This window comes from Gouania willdenowi, chromosome 20 (assembly GCF_900634775.1).
Source record: "Gouania willdenowi chromosome 20, fGouWil2.1, whole genome shotgun sequence".
NCBI lineage: Eukaryota > Metazoa > Chordata > Actinopteri > Blenniiformes > Gobiesocidae > Gouania > Gouania willdenowi.
This window is the reverse complement of record NC_041063.1, coordinates 8,338,084-8,360,442: the sequence shown is the minus strand read 5'-3', so window position 1 is coordinate 8,360,442 and position 22,359 is coordinate 8,338,084. Positions and strand designations below refer to the sequence as shown.

The window sequence follows — 22,359 nt, the reverse complement described above, 5'->3', positions numbered from 1 at the left end:
CTTATTTTTCCCTTTTTTCTACAACTACACCAAACTCACCATATTTTAACCTATTTTCATCACTTTTTCTTGCCATATTTTTGCTCCTTTTAATACATTACTCACCTTTTGTGTCTATTTTTGTCCACTGTAATTTGCAACTTTAACCAATTTATTTTTCCACCACTTATGTTCCCCTTTAACCCATTGTACGTCTGATTAAAACATGGATTTACATCTTTAAGATGACTATATACTTTGGCCTAAATAATAGAAAACTTCCTGGATAACAGTGGAGATTATTCAGATGAATAAATAATTGTGCTTATCACAGATTCATAGAAGAATGAACTATAATTTTGCTGACTTTATGAATGGGCCCCAAAAAACTCTTCCCTTTATTCCCCCTTATAGATGACCCTGTTTACACATGAAATGAATTGGTTAAAAGATGCAGGACAAAAACGGACAGAAAGTGGTAAAAAGGGTTCAAAGTGTCAATATTGGAACAATTAGTTTAAACTGGCAAATAATTGGCCTGACAAATTGTGAATGTGGTTAAATTGGCAAAAGTAATCATGAAATATGGTAAAAGGATTCAAATTGACAACATTGGGTCAACATATGTGATATTAGGTGGAAAAGTGGTGGAAAGCGTTTATAAGTGCTGAAAATGTCTAGAAAGTGGAAAAAATGTGCAGAAAAGGCATTGAAATGTGATAGAGAAGTGTCAGAAATAGGAGTAATGTAGCAAAAATGCATTAAAAGAAGCAAAAATATGGAAATAAAAGGTGATGAAAATGGAGTAAAATGTAAAAAGTTTGGTGTCGTAAGAATGAGCAAAAATGGTTTCAGAAATTGTTCAAAAAGTGTTCTTAGTTTAAGGCATCTGGCGACCCCCTCCAGTGTCTCACTTCTCCAAATGGGGGTCCTGACCCCAAGGTTGAGAACCCCTGGGTTAGAGATGTCTAATATTCAGTTCTGTCCAGTTAAAATCAATGTTGTAGATATCTAATGTCGTTCTGCTTCAGTCAAACTGCGTCACTGTTCCCCCCAAATCACGTCATTTTAACTGCACAGAATGAAAGTTAAAAATGTCTAAAACCATTTCCTCAACATATCCTCATCGTTATTTTTAGATATATTTCATTAAAAATGTGAAAAGTTCGTGTCCCTGTTAGTTTTTCAGCTAACTGTTAACTTTTCCAGGTAGGCGGGGCATCATCAACAGTGCTCTGCTGTGATTGGCTGAGATCTGGTCTCAATCAACAGAGGTCCTCTCTGATTGGCTGAGTGCTCGGCTCCAGCAGCAGAGGTCCTCTCTGATTGGCTGTGAGCTGGGCTCCATCCACAGACCACAGAGAGCCGCTTCCAGCACCGCAGCAGGACCGACTTTAATCACCGGACTTTAACCGAGCCTCGAACCCACAAACATGACGCATTTTAACAAAGGACCGGCCTACGGACTGTCCGCGGAGGTCCGCAGCAAAGTAAGTGTTTTAGCCCGAGTCTGGACCTGGATAGAGCGGGACTTTAATTACGGACAAAGACCTGGAGCACAGCACGCCCTAGAGATAGAGAATGATTGTGATAAAGTTTCTGAGTTTCAGCTAAAGTTCTTTTCAGCTAAAGTTTTAGCTTTTGTCTTGCAGCCTAAACCTAAACCTGGTTCTGTGTGTGTATGTGTGTGTGAGGGAGAGGTTTAGGACTTCATCAGCGTGCGTGTGTGTTTTTTTTTTTTTTTTTTAAAAAAAAAACCCCAACTTTTTAAAAAAAAAAAAAAAAACTTTTTTTTGTCAGTGTGAGTTTTTCTGTCTCTGTGTGTTATTTTCTGTGTGTATTGTGCTGCCACGTAGCGTGTGTGTGTGTGTCCTCTCTCCCACAGTGTGAATGGAAACTTTAAATGTCTCACAAACCCAACCAGAGTCTCTACAGGCCGTGATGCGTTCAGGGTCAGTTTGAAATATCAGTGATGAAGGATTCCACAGTTGGTAGCAAGAAATGATCTGATGTTGTGTGTGTGTGTGCGTGCGTGCGTGCGTGCGCGCGCGTGTGTGTGTGTGTGTGTGTGTGTGTGTGTGTGTGTGTGTGTGTAATTACTACATAGACCAGTGTAATGTGTACTTTAGAAAGCAGCCTGTGCTTAAACAGCCTGTGCTTAGTGTTGATAACACAAACAAGTCACAGACACGATAACTGTGTATAGAACACAATCTGTGTTAAATGTGAGCTAGCAGACGCTCACAGGAAGTGACAGCTCGAGCCCAAGTCACATGACCCACGTGAAATATGTCCACTTCATAGGTGAGGTGTGTTAAAGCAACTGAAGGTGGTTGAACACAGACATGAACATTGAAGAACAGTCATGTGGCGAGCAGTGAAATGATGATCCATTGTTCTATGAATCTGTGATAAACACATTTATTTATTCATCTGAATAATATCCACTGTTATCCAGGAAGTTTATTATTATTATAATCATCTTAAAGATGGAAATTCTTGTTTTAATCACAAATAAAATGGGTTCAAAGTGACCAAAAATGGTGGAAAAGGCATCTCATGACCCCAAAAGGGGTCCTGACCCCAATGTTGAGAACCCCGCTGTGTGTGTGTGTGTATGTGTTTTTTTAAATTCTTCCAGTAAACAGTGAGTGATGACAGAGTTAAACACACTAATGATGGAGCAGACACCACAGGTTGTAAAGCTCAGAGGAAATGTCTGAACCATGACTTCATCACATTCTCTACATTCTGAGCCTGCTCACTCCAACACACACACACACACACACACACACACACACACACACACACACACACACACACAATGTGTGTATTATTTTGGAGATATCTAGCTGAGATATTTACAACTGAATTAGTTTAATTTGCCCAAAAAATGATAGTTTCTTTAGATATCTTAGCTTTCTGCTGCGGGCGGAATTGGATGCTCTAAAGGGCCATATTTGGCCCCCGGGCCTTCAGTTTGACACGTTGTGGTGTAGAGTTTTGTCAAAAGAAGCTGATTAACGCTCATCCTGACTGTGCACGTTGGCTTGGCTCATGGTGTGTCATGGTATCGTAGTGTTCACACGGAATTTACATTTTGAAACAGAAAAAGCAGTTTGAATTGTTACAATTCATTTCATATACACCCCAATATAATGTGAGAATGTCTCATGCATGTTTTGGGGTGTTATTATGCACTATTTTCTCTCATAAAACCGGTAGCTTCATGTTTAGAAAGTGTAACAAATGTCCAATTTCACTCATGAACTGATGTCCAAAATCACAAATCTCAAAATACAAATTATTGCATGACAAAATTTAGCTAAGAATTAAATGTAAATATGTTATACAAACAAAACACTTGATTTAGGACCATATCAAATAGGGCTGAACGATATGGACAAAATTTCATATCTCGATTTTCATGCTAGATATCGATACGATACGATAAGATATGACAACGGGTTCGATGAAAACCAGGCATTTTTCTGAAAAATAAAAACATCATAATAAAAAAAAATGTGGAAAGTGCAGTTTTATTTTTAAGAACTCACTGCCAGTCATCAACATTAAAATAAATTATGAAAAAATAAATTAAAAATCTAACATTTTACTGCAGCTCTGCTTTAACAATAAATAACGAATGCAGCAGCTGGTGGAACATTGAAAGTGCATTGAAGTGCAACAACATTTATATTCTTCAAAAGATCACATAACTGTATGCAGAAAATGCATTTGCTACTAACAGAACAGAGGTAGTTACAGGCAGCACAACTTCTACAGATTCTTTGCCAGGAACACTAGTTTGTTAACCATGTCTGGCTTCAGACATGACCTCTGACAACTCACAATGTTGCCTGATGCACTAAAAATTCTCTCTGAGGGAGAGCTGGTGGCCTGCATGCACAAGTATTTTCTTGCCATGTTGCTGAGCCGGGGAAAGTTGACTTTGTGAGTTAATCTCCACCACAGAAGGGGGTCCTCTTCGTTGTCAATTGTGGGGGACTGCATGTAGGCACTCAGCTCAGCTTCTATGGCAGCAGTGGGATCGATTGGTACTGTTGCACTTGTGGTGGATCTTTTGAAGAAACTTGCCAATGACTTCTTAGCCTTTTTGGTGGGTGGGGGTGAAACTTCTTCCACTCTGGTCTCTCTGCACTCAACAGAATGCTAGAAAATAGTAAAAACAACACACACAAAAAAAGAATTTAATTAGTTTTATATATGAATGATCATTACTGTATGAGCTAAATTTAAACTTAAATATTTACTAAAATATAAGATAATGCATTTAAATGCACTTAAATGCATTTACTCCATTCAAACCATTATTTTTACCTTGTGTTCCATCGTCTTCATCTCTGACACCAGTCTGGCTTTGATGATGGGGACGTCGTTAACACTGATGTATTGTGTCTTGTATCTTGGATCTAAGAAGGATGCCACATCCAGGAGTTCTTGTGTAACTCTCTCTTTATACTTGCTATTCAAGTACTCCAGAATTTTCTCTTTTAAGGACTTGGTCATGTCCGTATCACCCTCCTCTGGTGCCAAGATGGTTGTGTTAAACAGGCTGAGTACTGGTTTGATGTGTGAAACACTAACATAATCCTCCCCTGACAGAGCATCCGTGAATTCAAGCAGTGGTCCCAGTGCCTTGCTGACTGACTCCAGCACATCCAGATCTTGATATCCAAGAATTAGGTGCCGGGTGTTTCTGTCCTCTGAGAGGACCTCATGGAGTGCTTTCTGCTGCTCCAGAATCCTGTTAATCATGAGCACCCTAGACCCCCATCTAGTTTGACACTCAGTTATGAGTCCATGGACTGGAAGGTTGAGGCGTTTCTGGGCTTGCTCAAGTGCCACTCTCTTTTTCCAGCTGTGTGAGAAGTGGCACACCAACTTTTTGCAGACACCTGCTGCACGGCTGATCCGGCTGTCACCTTTCACTGCGTTTTCTTGGAAAAATAGATGTACAAAATAATTAACACACTCTCTCTCTCTCTCTCTCTCTCTCTCACACACACACCTATCTCCCTCTTTCTGTCTGAAAGTAATTAAAAAATAAAAATAAACATAGCAAAAGGTACCTATTGCCAGGTGTAGCCTGTGTCCAAAGCACTGAAGGCGCGTCCAACCATTCACCTCCAAAGCCTTTATCATGTTCGATGCGTTATCAGTCGTTACGCAAACTTGTTGGTCCTCCTTCAAGTTCCAGTCTGCTAACGCACCTCTCATCTCCTCCGCTATATTATCCCCGGTATGCTCCCCGGGGAAGAATGATGTCTGCAGACAGCGGGTCTGGAGTTCGAAGTTTGTAGTAATAAAATGGATCGTTAAACTAATGTAAGGTTCGGTTGTCCGGCTCGACCACAGGTCCGTGGTTGTGGCGAAATGATCGATATCATGGAGCACGGATTCAACATTCATTTTACACTCATTATAAAGTTTCGGAATAGCCACTTGATTAAAATGTGTTCGGGATGGTATTTTATAATGCTTGTCCAGCGTCCGAACCATTTTTTTAAAGCCTTCTTTTGAGACTGTACACAGGTACCATGTCTTTAGCAATGTGGTATGTTATAGCGTCTGTAATTTCTTTATGTCTGGTGGACGTCGACTCGTACGGCGTAACGCTACTGAACGCATCAGCAATAAAACTTTGCTTTGGCTTATTTTGGGATGACTGAGAAGTCCCCGGTGTTTCTCTCATGGTCATGCACTCTTCATGCAGCACACGATGGTGTTGTTTCAGGTGGTGAAACATGTTTGTTGTGCTACCTTGCTTAGTCGCAATTTTTGCGAAACACGACCTGCACAACACCTCAATCTGGTTAACATCGTCCTTTCTGATTCCAAAATACATCCAAATTATGGAGGATGATCTATGTTTTGGCACCAAATCAGATTCTGCACTGCCACCGGCCGCATTATCTCCCGCACTCATTTTCTTTCTTTCTTTCTTTTTAATTTATCCGCTGTCTCTGTCGTGTGTGCGCGCTGGCCTTAGCGGTGCATTCAAGGGCACTCGTTAAAGTGATGTTTGTTGTAACTGCCAGAGTTGTATGCAGGGCGAGCGGGAAGAGGAGAAATCTATATCGTCTATATCGTTACTTTTTTCGATATTCATATCTTGAAAGTTCATATCTAGATATAGATACGATAACGATATATCGTTCAGCCCTAATATCAAACATTTGATGGTATTGTTCTTGTTAAACTGGTGGCTGAGGGTGTCCAAATATTGCAAACTGACATGTCAAATGTCTCGCGATGTAATCTTATGTAATTTCAGTTAAAGCTTCCCTAAATAATCTAAAGCAGTGGTTCCCAAACCTTTCCACAGTCCTGTTCCTCAGACCTTTAAACATAACCATGTACCTTTTACTGCTGCACACAATGTACAGGGTTCTCGCCACCGCTGTTGAGCGGTAGGGGCCCCCAACGTTGTAATTTTGCTCCCCCTATGGAGTGCTGGCGCCCCCTAAGTTCAGTTCTCAGCAACGTAGGGGGGATTTTCTATTGTTTGTGCCTTATTAAATCGGTACCGTCAAAATAATTGTTGCACACTTGGACTCAAAGGGACTTCCAGGCGTTCATGGATTGTTTTAACTCTTTTTAATCTGAATAATCCAGAAACACATACATCAGCCACACCGTCTATTTAATACAGGCGATCTGCTCTGATGCCCCCAGAGGATCCCAGCAGGCACTTAGCTGCCCCGAGGCTGCCTGTAAACACCGTCCAATATAAACAGCGCTTCAACCAGACGTTAATAAGTCTGTGTGTGTCCGTGTGAAAGTCTGCATGTCTATGTCCATCCACTCTTTTCATTATATCCATGTCTTTTAAGGCTTTTATTAAATAGTGTCGGCTGTAGTCCGGGCCGCCGCCATCTTGGAATATGTCGCCACCAGCGCAGAATTACCCTAATAACTGTAAAGAGGTCTTATATTAGTCTATTTTCTTTTTAAAGTGGTGTTTTTTTGTGGCTTTAGACTCCAATTACATTAATGTATATAATATGTTCCCTACAATATAAACAAATTCACAATATAACTATTTTGTACAGTTTCTGTTTCCACTGTATCCAGAATAATAATAATAATTCTCAACAACAACTATTGATTGATTTGTCACATGACTGTTCCAGGGTTTGAGTTTGTTTTATTTAGTTTCACATCTACCTGTAGCTCTATGTTTTTTAGACTAATGACAACTTGTTTGTAATTTTATTTCAGAAAGTTTCACTTTTACAGTTACAGTTGGAAACCTTTGTTAATTGAATATCCTAGTTACATTACAACAACCAAATTAAACTATATCAATAAGTGATTTAATAAAAATGGCCTGTGTGAAGGTTTTTTCAAACTAAAGAATTATCTTGTGAGATCTGTGACCTGTTGACCTGCACAACTCAAAGAATCAGAATCGAGAATCGTTTAGAACAGGAATCGAAATTGAGAATCGGCATCAGAATCGTTAAATTCCAAACAATGCCCAACCCTAATCCTGATATTCTTTTAAAAAAAAGTGTGATTTTTAATCAATCAGGTGTAGGGATGTAACGATTCACTCAACTCCCGATACGATTCGATTCACGATTCTGGGTTCACGATACGATTTTCTCACGATTTATTTTACAATATGGGAATGTTGACAAATGACTGAAAAATATTCCTTTATTTTTTTGGAGAAAATACTGTACTATTTTCCTTTTATTTTTCATTGTCAAAAGAATCCCTTGATAAACTATTCAAAATGATGCAATTTAACTAAAAATAAATCTTGAATGAAATAAATAAAGGAATAATACAAATGAAGAAGCCTATTAATTTAAATTCTGGTTCTATAATAAACAATTCAAAACTGCATAATAGTTCTTTTTCTTTTTAAAAGTGCAACTGAAAATGTATTTTGTGCCTTAACGATTGGACTTTAAAAAAAAAAAAAAAAAAAAAAAAGTCATTTTACTGTATTTACGTGAGATATTTGTTTAGACCAGCAGAGGGCGCTGGTAACCCAGTGGTCGGTTGGCATGCAGTTATTCCACCAGTGAAGAAGAGAAGCTATGCTAGCAGACAGAGTTAATAGAAAGACATGACTTTTACAGATATTCACGTAATCTTACAGATATACTTTTGGTGCTAAAGGAGTAAAGAATTATTTATGAGCATGTTTAACAGTAAATGGCGGCCAGAAAGAAAATAGTAGCAGATTCCGCCCGTCACGTCCGCTTCTGGAAGGATTAATATATAAAAAAAGTACTGCGATTCAATTTTCAGAGCATCGATGTGAACCGTGGTACCTATGAATCGATTTTTAACTGCCTTACGATTAATCGTTACATCCCTAATCAGGTGTTAATAAAGCAGCTGCTGTTAAATGTTGGTATTTTGTTGTCACAGTAAATAATGTTCAATATTTGTTCAGATGTTACACACTGGACCTGGAACCTTCCATGTTCCCCTGTTCTCACATGTTTTATTTTATCTGAATAGATACTGCACATTTATTTTGTAAAAAGAATAACATTCTCTGAATAAAACCGATGTACAAGTCTTTAATTTTAGAATTGGAGCAAAGTCACAGAAACATAAAGAATGTATAGTTAGGGAGGTTGTCAACACACTGTTTAACTTGTCAACTATATTAAAAGTTTTCTTATTGACTAGTTTCTATTACACAAGGTTTTCTAATACAGTTCAACCTAAGCAGGAAATATTATTAAAAGTCAAACATTGTGTTTAATAATTATGTGCTGAGTTAGCATGTGCATGTGACCCATGATGTAATAAACATTAGTGCTACTAATCATTTAAAATAAGTAGAACAAAGCAGAAATAGGGAGAAGCTATGGCTAATGTGCTAACCTGTTGGTGTTAGAAGCTACGGTTAATGTGCTAGTCTGTGGCTAATGTGCTAACTTGTTGGCTTTAGAAGTTATGGCTAATGTGCTAACCTGTGGTGATTGTGTTAACCAATTGGTGTTAGAAGCTATACCTAATGGGCTAGCCTGTTGGCTTTAGAAGCTGTGGATAATGTGCTAGCCTGTGGTTAATGTCCTATCCTGTTGACTTTAGAAGCTATGGATAATGTGCTAGCCTGTCGCTAATGTGCTATCCTGTTGACTTTAGAAGCTATGGATAATGTGCTAGCCTGTGGCTAAGGTCGTATCCTGTTGGCTTTAGAAGCTGTGGCTAATGTGCTAACCTGCTGGCTTTAGAAGCTATGGCTAATGTGCTAGCCTGTGGCTATTGTGCTAACCTGTTGACTTTCGAAGCTACGGATAATGTGCTAGCCTGTGGCTAATGTCCTATCCTGTTGGCTTTAGAAGCTGCGGTTAATGTGCTAACCTGCTGGCTTTAGAAGCTATGGCTAATGTGCTAACCTGCTGGCTTTAGAAGCTGTGGATAATGTGCCAGCATGTGGCTATTGTGCTAACCTGTTGGCTTTCGAAGCTGTAGCTAATGTGCTGGCCTGTTGGCTTGAGAAGTTATGGCTAATGTGCTAGCCTGTTAGCTTTAGAAGCTATAGCTAATGTACTAGCCTGTTAGCTGCAGAGCTTTAGAAGCTATAGCTAATGTGCTAGCCTGTTAGCTGCAGAGCTTCATTGCTTAATGAAGCTTAACATCAGCATTATTAATAAACAAAGCAGTAATTAATGAATGAATGGGTGCTTTGCTCCAAATGAGCAGGAAATGCCTCAGTTACACAGAGATGTTGTTTAGACACATACAAAGACACACAACCATCATCACTGATTGGATGGAAACAACAACTTTCCAACATTCTATCAAATAATAAGTTAATTCATGTGGTTTCTGGTTCTAAGCTTATAAAATGTGTGAGAGCTCAGATTATTGGGAATGAGACGTGATATTCATCTATTTTACTCACACTGGCCTCATCTATTAAATATGTTTTCTGACTTTTTTTTGATTATTTTTACATGTTTTATTTTGATAGTGCTGCAGCGTGGCTGTCTTTCACCAGCTTTGGTTCACTTCTTGTTTGTTTTAATCCATCATCTATCTGTTGGAAACGCTGCAGAATGCAGGGATTCAGGTTCTCGGCCCATGGTGAAAAGGCACCAGGGGTTTAAAACCAGGAGACGCTCTGCGTGTTAATGACTGGTTCTGCTTAGGGATGTTCATGGTTAATAGTTTAACCATAAACCATACCAGCAACAAAAAGTTTGACCAATTAGTAACAGTTGATTTTTGAAAATATTTTTTTAATTTAGCTCATTTTTTAAATCCGGCTTCAATAGGACATGGAAATACCTCACATGCATGCATTGGGACAATATTATTAGTGCTGGGTTCATTGTGATTAATTCATTACAGAAAAATAGTTAGTTGCTTTTTGTACACTTCAAACAGCGTGGAACCTTTCTCATTGCACAAGTTCCTGGTATACCCATAATACTGATGCACAGACCACAACACAATTACTTCTCAGAACATTTAAAGCTCAGTTAGATGATTACTGTGTGTGTTCTAATCAGGGGTGGAAGAGTACAGAAAAAATCTACTGAAGTAAAAGTAAAGTTACTCCTCAAGTAAAAGTAAAAGTAGCTCACTTAAAATGTACTCAGAGTAAATGTTACTTTTTTACTTTTTTTTGAGGGGGGCATCTCTCCCATTCAATAAAAAAGACATGTACACAGATCAAACTAGGTTCTTTTTTATTACTACAGTTTATTAGAGAACATCATTTTAAAAATAATGTGCATTAGAACAAGACATGGTGTGGCTAATCTGGCAAAATACAATAAAATAAAATAAATGTCAAGGATGTCAATTTAATGAGATAAATACTTGTCAATAGATCCAATAAATCACCTCTGAAAGCAAGAAATGCGTACATTACGTTATATAAAGTCTATAAAACATTCTAAATGGAATGAGCCGAAGGAAGAAAAAATGATACTGATACCAGGGTGACGTGCATGCGCCTACAAATACAGTTTTATATTAATAATAATAATTGTAATTAAAATAATATGGTCATTGCGCAAAACTGCTGAAATCGACACCTGGAGCTGTTATAAAAAGAAGCTCGCACAGAATGTGTAAAGATGCACAGTGGATTATCAGGCACTGCTGGAGGACGAGGCGCACAGGAGACCTCGTTACAATAACGAGAGTAAATGTGATTCGTTACTTACCACCCCTGGTTAGAAGGAAGACACAACTCACTCACACGTGCTGTCCCTTACAGGAGAAACAGACTAAGGTGGAACATTTTGTGGAGCTGTTTGTTAATAAATGTGTCAGAAATACACAAAAGGACAAAAGCTTTTTGGAAAACTCACAAAACTTCTACAAAAATGAACAATTTGATGACACAAACGCACAGAATTACTCCAAAATATATTGAGTTTTCTATTTTGATCACTATATTTATATTTTACAGCTTTTTTAAAAAAAATTAAAATACTGGTTTTAGGAGCGGTTTCTTTCTCTACTTCACAGATCACTTCTCACATTATAGAACTCACTCACACGTGCTGTCCCTTAGAGGAGAAACAGACTAAAGTGGAACACATTGATCAGCTCTTTGTTAGTAAATGTGCCTGTGTGACATTTTGCATCAGCAATTTTTTACCTAGAACTTATATTCTGGTCAGACTTTGAGTTAAAAATATCAAGATTTATATTGCTATTTTGAGAAAAAAATTTAGCGATATGAGTTTTGGTCCATATGGCCCAGCCCTAGCCACGCCCACATGCACACTTGTTGCCTCTAACAGTGAGACGATGGGAGTGCAGTGGACAGGAACATACAGTGGTATGAAAAAGTGTTTTCCCCTTCCTGATCTCTTACTTTTTTGCATGTTTTCCACCCTTAAATGTTTCAGATCATCAAACAAATCTAAACATTAGTCAAAGATAACACAAGTAAACATAAAATGCAAAGTGAAGTGTTTTATTAATGAGGAAAAAAAAAAAATCAAAGCTACATGGCCCTGTGTGAAAAAGTGTTTGCCCCCCAGCTCCTGTTAAAACATAACTGGTTGATCACACCCGAGTTCAATTTCTGTAGCCACACCTGTTCTTAATCTAGAAGTCACTTAAATAGGACCTACCTGACAAAGTGAAGTAGACCAAAAGATCCTCTAGACATCATGCCGAGATCCAAAGACAGGAACAAATGAGAAAAAAGTTATTGAAATGTATCAGTCTGAAAAAGGTTATGAAGCCATTTCTAAAGCCACAGTGAGAGCCATTATCCACCAATGGCGAAAACACGGAACAGTGGTGAACTTTCCCAGGAGTCGTCGGCCGACTAAAATTACCCCAAGAGCGCAGCGACGACTCATCCAAGAGGTGACAAAATATCCCACAACAACATCTAAAGAACTGCAGGCATCACTTACCTCAGTTAAGGTCAGTGTTCATGACTTCACCATAAAAAAGAGACTGGGCAAAAATGGCCTGTATGGCAGAATTCCATGACCAAAACCACTGCTAAGCAAAAAGAACATTAAAGCTTGTCTCATTCTTGCCAGAAAACATCTTGATGATCCCCAAGACTTTTGGGGAAATATTCTGTGGACGGACGAGACAAAAGTTAAACTTTTTGGAAGGTCTGTGTCCCATTACATCTGGCGTAAAAGTAACACCGCATTTCAGAAAAAGAACATCATACCAACAGTAAAATATGGTGGTGGCAGTGTGATTGTCTGGGGCTGTTTTGCTGCTTCAGGACCTGGAAGACTTGCTGTGATAAATGGAAGCATGAATTCTGCTGTTTACCAAAAAATCCTGAAGCAGAATTTGTTCGTGACCTCAAGCTGAAGCCAACTTGGGTTCTACAGCTGGACAATGATCCAAAACACACCAGCAAGTCCACCTCTGATTGGCTGAAGAAAAACAAAACAAAGACTTTGGGGAGTGGCCTAGTCAAAGTCCTGACCTTAATCTTATTGAGATGTTGTGGCGTGACCTTAAAAAGGCAGTTCATGCTCGAAAACCCTCCAATGTGGTTGAATTACAACAATTCTTCAAAGATGAGTCGGCCAAAATTCCTCCACAGCGTTCTTTCCTGCTTGCACTCAGAGGAGGAGAACGCTTTTTCCCTCGCTCCCTCCTGTTTTTCCTGCTTGCTGCTCTTCGTCTAGTTTTTGTCTTGTTTTAATCTAATAGGAGCCTTTATCTGCATCCCGATCCTAAATCTAAATCATGGAATTGATCAGCTGGTCTTTCTTTGTTTTTGGTCAAATTTCTCAACAAGGAAGACGGGCATTGGGAGAGTCTGTATGTCATCCACCACCAGATTGGAATTATGATAACGGGTCTTCTGCTGATTGGATCTGGCATTTTTCTGATTTTTCGCAAAATTCGGATTACGTTGGCAGCAATATTGAAAGCCGCTTGTCATCGATGGAAGGGGCCAATCTCTCTGATGGATTCCACCATGGTGAACTTTAAGAGAAGTGGAGAGTTTGTCTCAAAGGAAATAGCCACATTATTGGATTATTGAATCAAATGGCCAGGAACAATAGGGCTGGCAGTCAGGTTGTGGTTAGCCCTTCTGAAAACAACTTCTCTTATTTCATTCGTCCTCCTGAGAACAGCCTGTCAAGGTCTGTTTTTTTTTCTCCACACTCTTTATGGATGGATGTTGATTCGTCGCTCTGACTTTTCCCTTACTTTGGATGAACACCTGCGATCTGGCCCAACTAACAATCTCTCGAGGTCATCTCTACGGCAACGCCATCCCACGTCATCGGCTGGAGAATAATGAGAGACTGTAGCAGATTCTCAGTAAACAGGCTTATGTCAAACGAAAAACTGAACACTCCCATATTTACATACACAACCTGAATTGCCCCTCTGGGATAAATAAAGTTTTCTGAATTTGAATCTGTAAAAGACTCATTGCAAGTTATCACAAACGCTTGATTGCAGTAGTTGCTGCTAAGGGTGGCCCAACCAGTTAATAGGTTTAGGTTTTTTCTTCCTCATTAATAAAACCCTTCATTTAAAGGTCCTATATCATGCTGTTTTTCGCCCATCTCCATTTATTCTAAGAACGCCAACAACATAGTATTTGAGGCTTATTTTCCCTAACTCACCTGTTTTCTGGAGTTTTAGCCCTCTGAAAAGACACTTTCAGAGCATTTGTAAAAACGGGCTGATTTGCGGCTTACTTATGCATATTAATGAGTGGGCGTGTCTATAGAGGCTGACTCCACACACAGCTGATCACTAGCGATTATCTTTTGCTATCCACACACTGTTGTTATTGTTTTCAGCCAAAAAACTGCACATTACAGTAAAACACATGGCTGTTTAAGCGGCTATTGTGATTGTGAGTCAGACAAACTGTTTTATGATGTGAAGGTGGACCTTCATACTCTCAGCGGCTGAACATCCTCTTCCTCCTCGTCCTCCACAGGGACATACACATCTATGTCCGTACTACAAAACTGCACCTTGATAGTGATGTGCCACAGATTACTGGTGTTAACGCTGTGAGCCACAAATCCATATACATCCCCGTCGATTCCTCCTCAGTTCACGAGGGATGTCGGGTCTCGCTGCATCGGTTGGTGTGGCATTAGCATGGAGTGCTAACAGCTGATGGCTGTAAGCAATGGGGCTGTGGCTCTGAGCAGTGACTCCCGACACGATCGCAAAGATTGCAGACACAAGCAGCAGAAAAAGTAGTGCAGTTTGGGCATCCAGTAGTACAGTTTGCATTTACATATATGGCAATCAAGTATAACATATATTATATATTAAACAGCAGTGTTTCTTTTAACTGTAAGATAGTTTGATTAAGATTTAAAGATTAAATCGGGGCTTTCGCCTTTAATTGGCCATGTAATGTTATTACACACATGGAATTTGTGTAAGATAGTTTGAGAGGGAGGAGGTCACATTTTTATAGGGTAGGGTAGGAGGCGTGTATTATGTCCATGGTAGGAGGAGTCAGGATTGTCAGGTGGAGGAGATTCGGGTTGATGATGTCAGGTACCGGGGAAAATCCAACTCGCCCGTTTGGAGCTGACTTTTTACAAAATGTGGAATAACGAGGGAGGGAGGAAACTGACCTTTTTCAACTTTGTCCCTCTGAATGAGGCTAAAGGAATGTATATCACTGTAGCAAAACCATTATAAAGTGATTTTTTTTCATCATACCTCCCCTTAAAAAACTGCATTTTTTTTAATACAAAATAAGTAATAAAAGTATGTATGATTTGTAGTATACAGCACCTTGAAAAATCAAGGTGTATGTATGTTATTTCTCTGTTTATTTAAAACCAGGCCCTAATGTAACAAGATAATTCCTCACATGCATGTTGTGGGGCAGTATCACAGATTTACACACTATGTCTCACCTGAAATAGGGTTAAGAAAGACAGACGAATTTGTCAAATTGTGCACAAAGTCCTGCTCAGATCTTGCGCTACGTGTTACAGTTTAACATGTTTGGTACAATTTCAGGAAGTTAAGCTAAACAGGGAAAGATGATATTTAAAAAAAAAGATAAAAGTGTAATGTGATGCATAAATGTGTAAACCCTGACATGGAATTGGGTAAATCTTGAAACAGCTCATACATGAAGCTTCTCTGAGCTTTTTGCTTCTTATTGGTTGAATCCATCATGTGTGAGGTGAGGAGAAGGTGGAGGGATGTCCTATCATTTTGATTTCATTTTAAAGAGCTTGTGCAGGGTTGTATAACTCATAACTCAGTCCTGGAGGGATACAGTTCTGCTTGTTGGACTGTTTCCTTGCTTTAACACTTGATTGGATGGAGGTCTGTGGTAGGAGGACACATCAGAGGAGGATCAGATCCTCCTGAAGCTGGGCTATGATCAGAGGTAGATCATCAGTTCGTGTTCCTCAGCCCAACTCACCACATTCCTGACATTCCTCAGACCCCCCCCCCCCCCTCCCCTTCTACACACACACACACACACACACACACACACACACACTCTCCACCTCTGCTTTCTGTCCACTGTTTATTTTTCTTTCAGACTGTGGGAACCCTGAAGTACTGTAATAAATCTGTTTTAATATGGACCAGAGTGAGTAGAACTGTGTAAAGAACTGGTTTGAAATGTTTAATTAGGTTCATGAATAACTTGATAACTTTTGATACTGTAAAATATTATGTCCCCTAGTGATGCATCCTTGTGTCCATTTATTTTTGTTTAATTATTATCATTTAAATTAGGTTAATTTAAGTTAAGTTGATCTTAATAAACCTGAAACTTACTAAACCTGATTAGATTCAGTAAACCATTGCTCCCTGGGGGGAATATATGACATTAATGCTGCTCTCTTACATTTTATATATATAAATAATTAAAAAGAAGCAGTCAGAATAATCCACGTCAGTGCAACTTATATCTACCTTTTAATTGTATCTTACTCATGTAAAATTAAATTTTCATTTTTGACATACATCTTTGTTTAATTACGGTTTTCTTTTTTTTTTTATTTGTATTTATTTTGTGTCCTTACACGAGTTAAAAACTAACATTTTCTGAAAAAATTGATGAATATTTCTTGAAAAACAGAATTTTAAAAAAATGAATGTGGAAAACACGAAATTTTTAATAAAATGAAAAACTTTTGGGCCCTATAATTGGTACAGTTTGTGGGAGTTGTGTTTCTCCATCATTGAAGTAGAGCTAACGGACAGTTAGCGTAGCAGGCTAGCAACAGCCTGATAACAGTTAGAAATAACCATAAGATGCTTTAAAAGGACTGGTATGCAGACATGGAGCAGTGAGAAGGAGCAGGAGTTTGTAGAAATAAGAATAAGAAGAAAGTGAAACTCACTGGGGATAGTGACATCTTTTCAAAATAAAATGACTGGAACATTAAAAAGAAATAAAACTATTTGTTTTTCTTTCATTGCATTCCAGCATGAAATGGTTCACAGACTGATACAGTACATTTAGTGTAATTAATATATTTAGTGTATTTAATATGCATGTAACAGTCACTTTACAGGTAAATATTCCTCATCCATCCAATTCCTTCTACCATTAATGTTTATCCAGCTCATGCAGATGTTGTATCAATGATTAATGACAACTTCAGTTTCTGTGAACATTTTCAGATAAACTCGTGTTGTATTGGAGGCGGAGCTTAGAGTGTGTGGTGCACGTCAGGCTCAGTGTGTGTTAGTTTCAGTGAAAGGATGGATTTTATTAAACAGTGGGAGCTCATGGTGACACACTGGGTGTGGCTGTTCCCAGCAAACATCCCCTCCCCCCAAAAAATAATTTGATTGTATGACAGACATTCCAAGAGTTCTGATGTTGAACAACAACAGACACCAGGACTTCTTACGGATACGGATATTGCTTTAATGTAGTGCGTTTACATTAGATAGTATGAATGAATAGATTAATTAGGTGAGAAATACTCAGATGTATACTATAGAGGTTTTGAGCTGACGTCACTGATATCATGCAGGGTTTGTTTATGCTTCCATCTTGGATGACATCAGCATGTCAGCAGACCACAGTCTATAAATGAAGCCACATTTACCAGGGTTTATACTTTTAAGTTATACTAGATCCACCTCAGAATGCCTAATTCACGTAACACAGTTACACTTTAATCACTGTTGACACTGTTTGCAGTACTCCTGCTAATATTAGCACACTGTACACTCAAAACGCATTGAGCATGAGACCATATATATCTCAAGCAAAGAAATTACCAGGATAATGGTGCGTTCACACCAAGCGCGACTGAAGTGACTAGATTACGTTCAAAATCAATGTAAATGACGCGACTTCAAGCAAACTCCCTTCAAGCAGCCTGACTTGCGTGATTCCGGCGACTAGCTCCTGAGCGACCTAGTCACTCAAAGTTGACCACTGTCTGTAGAGTTGAGACAGCAGCCCCTCCCTCCCACTACAGTGAGACGGCTGCAGAGAGAGGATGTACACTTCCTCAATTTACCGCGGCAAAATTAAAGCGGTTAAGTTCTTGAATAAGCCTACAATCTGAGTGAACTCATCCTTTAGTAACTCCGTAAGTTGATCATTCAAACTGTAAAAGCGGTGCTGTCTGTGATACGTGCTGTAAACGTATGGCCGGAGAACACACACACACACACACACACACACACACACACACACACACACACACACACACACACACACACACACACACACACACACACACACACACAAACTAAGCACCCCTTGCACTAAGAAATGTTAAATGCTAAATAAATAGATTTATTTGTACAAATTGATGTCTTTTATTAGATTTTAACCGAACCGCCACTGCAGCAAAAGTCTCACTCTGAACTGAGTTTCAAACTTTGCGGTTGACAGCTACAATCTATTGTTCACGTTGTTTTCTGCCAGCTAAGAAATGATAAAAGGACAAGCCAGGGACTTTGCCATGCCTGTTTGTACATCCAGCAGCACAGCTGTGAAACACCGTAGTATTATTTTGATAACTAAGTGCCATTCAAGATGGCTGATAAACAAAAATCACATGATCTGTGACGTCAGCTGCAAAACCTCTATATGGGGACATTTTTTAAGTATGCACGGTGTGCACGCTAGTCATATTCAAGCGTCCCATGATGCATTGGGAGCTGAATGTAAAATGGTCCAGGGACCGACTTCAAGCTAAAAATCAAACATCCCCTTTTCCATTAGTTTTTTTTTTTTTACTCCTTTTGTAAATAGGGCTTTTATTTTGAAGTTAACAGGAAGTTTAGTCAGTAGCACAATGGAGAGTCTCTGAAAATGTGTGAAATGTGTGAATGAAATGTGTTTTTACGTGAGTTTTATGGATCAAATGAGCACATGTTGATATTCTACTTGGTCACTTTCTCACTTCAAACGTTTTCAGAACTTTCAAAGTAAAAGTGGAGAATCAACAGAGATATTTAGCCTCAGTGTGCTTTAGGTTTTTAATGCTGTAGGTTGCAAATGCATCTTGGGAAACTTGGAAGTATACTTCAGTGGTTCTGCTCATCATCCTAATCATACTATAGTATATACTAGACAGTATATTTGTAGTATGTTGGGACATTTACGACACAGACTATGTTGTTGTTTTTTTTTCTTGTCCTTCAGATTGCTCAGAAGTATGACTCACAGAAGGAGGAGGAACTACGCTTCTGGATCGAGGAGGTGACAGGAATGTCTATTGGAGAGAACTTCCAGAGAGGCCTGAAGGACGGAGTCATCCTTTGCGAGTAGGTCCACTTAGTGTGCTTGTAACACACACACACACGCACACTAATACATGTGTGTCCTGTTGTGCAGACTGATCAATAAATTGGCTCCAGGCTCAGTGAAGAAAATCAACCTGTCTCAGCTTAACTGGCACAAAGTAAGAGAAGCTACCGTCACTAACACACTGCTCTGATAGGCTCCTCCTCCTCACACTCACTGTGTGTGCTGTCGCCCCACAGCTTGAAAACTTGGGTAATTTCATCAAAGCCATCCTGACCTACGGCCTGAAGCCCAATGACATCTTTGAGGCCAACGACCTGTTTGAGAACGGGAACTTGACACAGGTCCAGACCACGCTGCTCGCCCTGGCCAGCATGGTGAGTGACCACACCCACATTGATAGGCTCTGCACCGCCCCCCCACTATCTCCTGTCATCTGACCAGCCTCTCCTCTCTGCAGGCCAAAACCAAAGGAATGGACACGAAAGTCAACATCGGTGTCAAATATGCAGACAAACAAGCACGGCACTTTGATGATGAGAAGATCAAAGCGGGACAGTGTGTGATCGGCCTGCAGGTGATATTATTAAGTTCCTGTGAAGTTCCTTTGATAACGTATCCATGATTATGTTCCTGTAATTATGTTTATTTGTTGTTCCTATAATTACGGTCCTGTGAAGTTCTTTTGATAATGTACCCATGATTATGTTCTTGCGATTACATTCCTTTGATGTTCCTGTGATTACGTTCTTTTGATGTTCCTGTGATTATGTTCCTGTGATAACGTTCCTGTGAAGTTTCTTTGATAACATTACTTATGATTACGTTCCTTTCATGTTCCTGTGATAACGTAGCTACGATTACATTCCTCTGATAATGTTCCTTTGATGTTCCTGTGATTACGTTCCTTTAATTATCACCACAGCAGGTGCCCCTCTCCCATGAATCCCATTTCTTTTTTTCAGATGGGAACCAACAAATGTGCGAGTCAGGCTGGAATGACGGCGTACGGAACCAGACGACACCTGTACGACCCCAAGACTCAGACGGACAAACCGTACGACCAGACCACCATCAGCCTGCAAATGGGAACCAATAAGGGAGCCAGTCAGGTAGGAGGCCACACCCCTTGTTCTTTTTATTCTTCTTCCCATTGGTTATTTGACCAGCAGGCCTAACGTTAGGTTCTCTCCCAGGAGTTGATGAGTGTGTAACACGCTGTCTGTCTTCCTCAGGCGGGCATGTCAGCTCCAGGAACACGCAGAGACATCTTTGACCAGAAGGTGGCGCTGCAGCCTGCAGATAACTCCACCATCTCCCTACAGATGGGCACCAACAAGGTGGCGTCTCAGCAGGGCATGAGCGTGTACGGCCTGGGGCGACAGGTCTACGATCCCAAGTACTGTGCCCCGCCCACCGAGCCTGTCCTGGCCAATGGCAGCCAGGGAACCGGCACCAACGGGTCCAACGGATCCGACATCAGCGACAGCGACTATCAGGCCGACTTCCAGGAGGATGAGTACCACGGTTACCATGACAACTACAGCTCCCACTACAGCCAGCATAACACGGACTACTAGAGCAGTATCAGCACCATGTTTTTAACTTCTGACTGTGCTTTGAGTTCTTCTTTTAAACTAAGTCTGGACCATGGAACGCATTCAGCATCAGGTGAAGCTCCTCCCCCATGCAGCCACCAGGACAGAAGAATACGTGCACTGTTTGTCCATGTGCACTCTGTGTTTTCTCCCACAGTCATTCCTTCCTACTTCCTTCATTCTTTAGTTTATATTGGTGATGATAACATGTACATGTAGACCAAACCTGGATTATCAGGTATTGATATGTTGTGTGTGTCTGTGTGTATGTACGTGTGTGTGTGTGAGTGTGTGTTACAGTGACTTGAGTGTAAATCAGCACAATATCAGATGTTTTTAAAGGAAACACTTTGTTCTAAATAAAGTCTTAAACTTCCCACAAACTGAACTCAACAGTGATGTCAACAACACACACACAATTACAGAAAAATACAAAAAATAGCTCCTAACACAACAACAACAAAAGTAACGAAAAAGTATTGAAAACAACAACAAAAAACCCACTAACTCTTTGTAGTTTCCTGTGTTAATGCTCAGATTGGTTTTTACTCTAAGGCTGACATCGATGTTCATCATGAGAACTTAGACTGTGGAGCCGCAAAGTTGGCATCTTAAAAGTTTCTCTCCTCCGACAGTTGATATTAAACTGCTCTTTAAACTTAACAAACACGACTTGAACTAATTTGAAGAGATAGATAAGGGCCAGATGTGGACAAACAGACTAAGATGAAGCTCAAGAAAAATGGCAGGTAGACGTCGAGGTAGGTCTACGCACAATAATGGCAGAAATACAACAGGAAGACAACAAGCGGCAACTCAGAGAAATTATGGATTAGATCAGCAAGGCAAAGTTGAGGCGGAGAAACAAAGTGTGAGTGCTGAGGAGAGGATGCAGTTGATGGAGCAGCTGGTGAAGCTTCACACTTGGTTCGTCCCATGGCCCACCACATGGTCCTTTCCCCCATGGTCTGCCCCACAGTCCATCCACACCATGGGCCACCACATGGTCCATCTACCCTATGGTCCATCCACCCCATGGTCTGCCCCACGGTTCACCACATGGAACACCCCAAGGTCCACCACACGGTCCACCCCATAGTTCACCCCACAGTCTATCCACCACATGGTCCACCACATGGTTCATATACCCCATGGTCCACCCCACAGCCTATCCACCACATGGTCCACCACAGATATCATTAGAGACATAGAACACTGCAACTTTCCACATGGAAAAACCAAAGTAGTGTAGTGTGTGTTTATACAACAGCAGCACTAAAGATTCCACAAGCATTCCTAAACTTCTGACTTTAAATGAGTTCTAGAAATGATCTTGAGAGATGGTGGACTGGCTCTAATGTGTTGGTGTGCAGTTCTTCCCTGGACGTAGATCAGTGTGTGTACAGTGTGTGTAGCGTGCACAGTTTTCCAGAAGTTGGAGACAAAGCGGGATCAGCCAATGAGCTGCGTGAGAATGCAGTGGCCTTCCCTCTAAGCCCCGCCCCCTCCACATTCTGAATAATCAGGGCTTTGTGCCACTGGAATTACAGAGAGTCCAAAAAGAGTCGTTACCATGGCAACCACAGGGGCCTC

The 22,359-nt window shown here is 40.1% G+C and overlaps 1 protein-coding gene across 1 annotated transcript; it reads left to right on the top strand.

Annotated features, from left to right (window-relative positions):
* Window positions 1-1,311: 1,311 nt before the first annotated feature.
* On the top strand, window positions 1,312-21,149 carry LOC114454138 (calponin-3-like). The gene is made up of 7 exons (XM_028434370.1): window positions 1,312-1,469; window positions 19,067-19,188; window positions 19,259-19,325; window positions 19,408-19,545; window positions 19,629-19,745; window positions 20,134-20,280; window positions 20,404-21,149. The coding sequence occupies exons 1-7, from the start codon at window positions 1,413-1,415 to the stop codon at window positions 20,746-20,748; spliced, it is 993 nt and encodes a 330-aa protein (XP_028290171.1). The 5' UTR covers window positions 1,312-1,412; the 3' UTR covers window positions 20,749-21,149.
* Window positions 21,150-22,359: the final 1,210 nt, after the last annotated feature.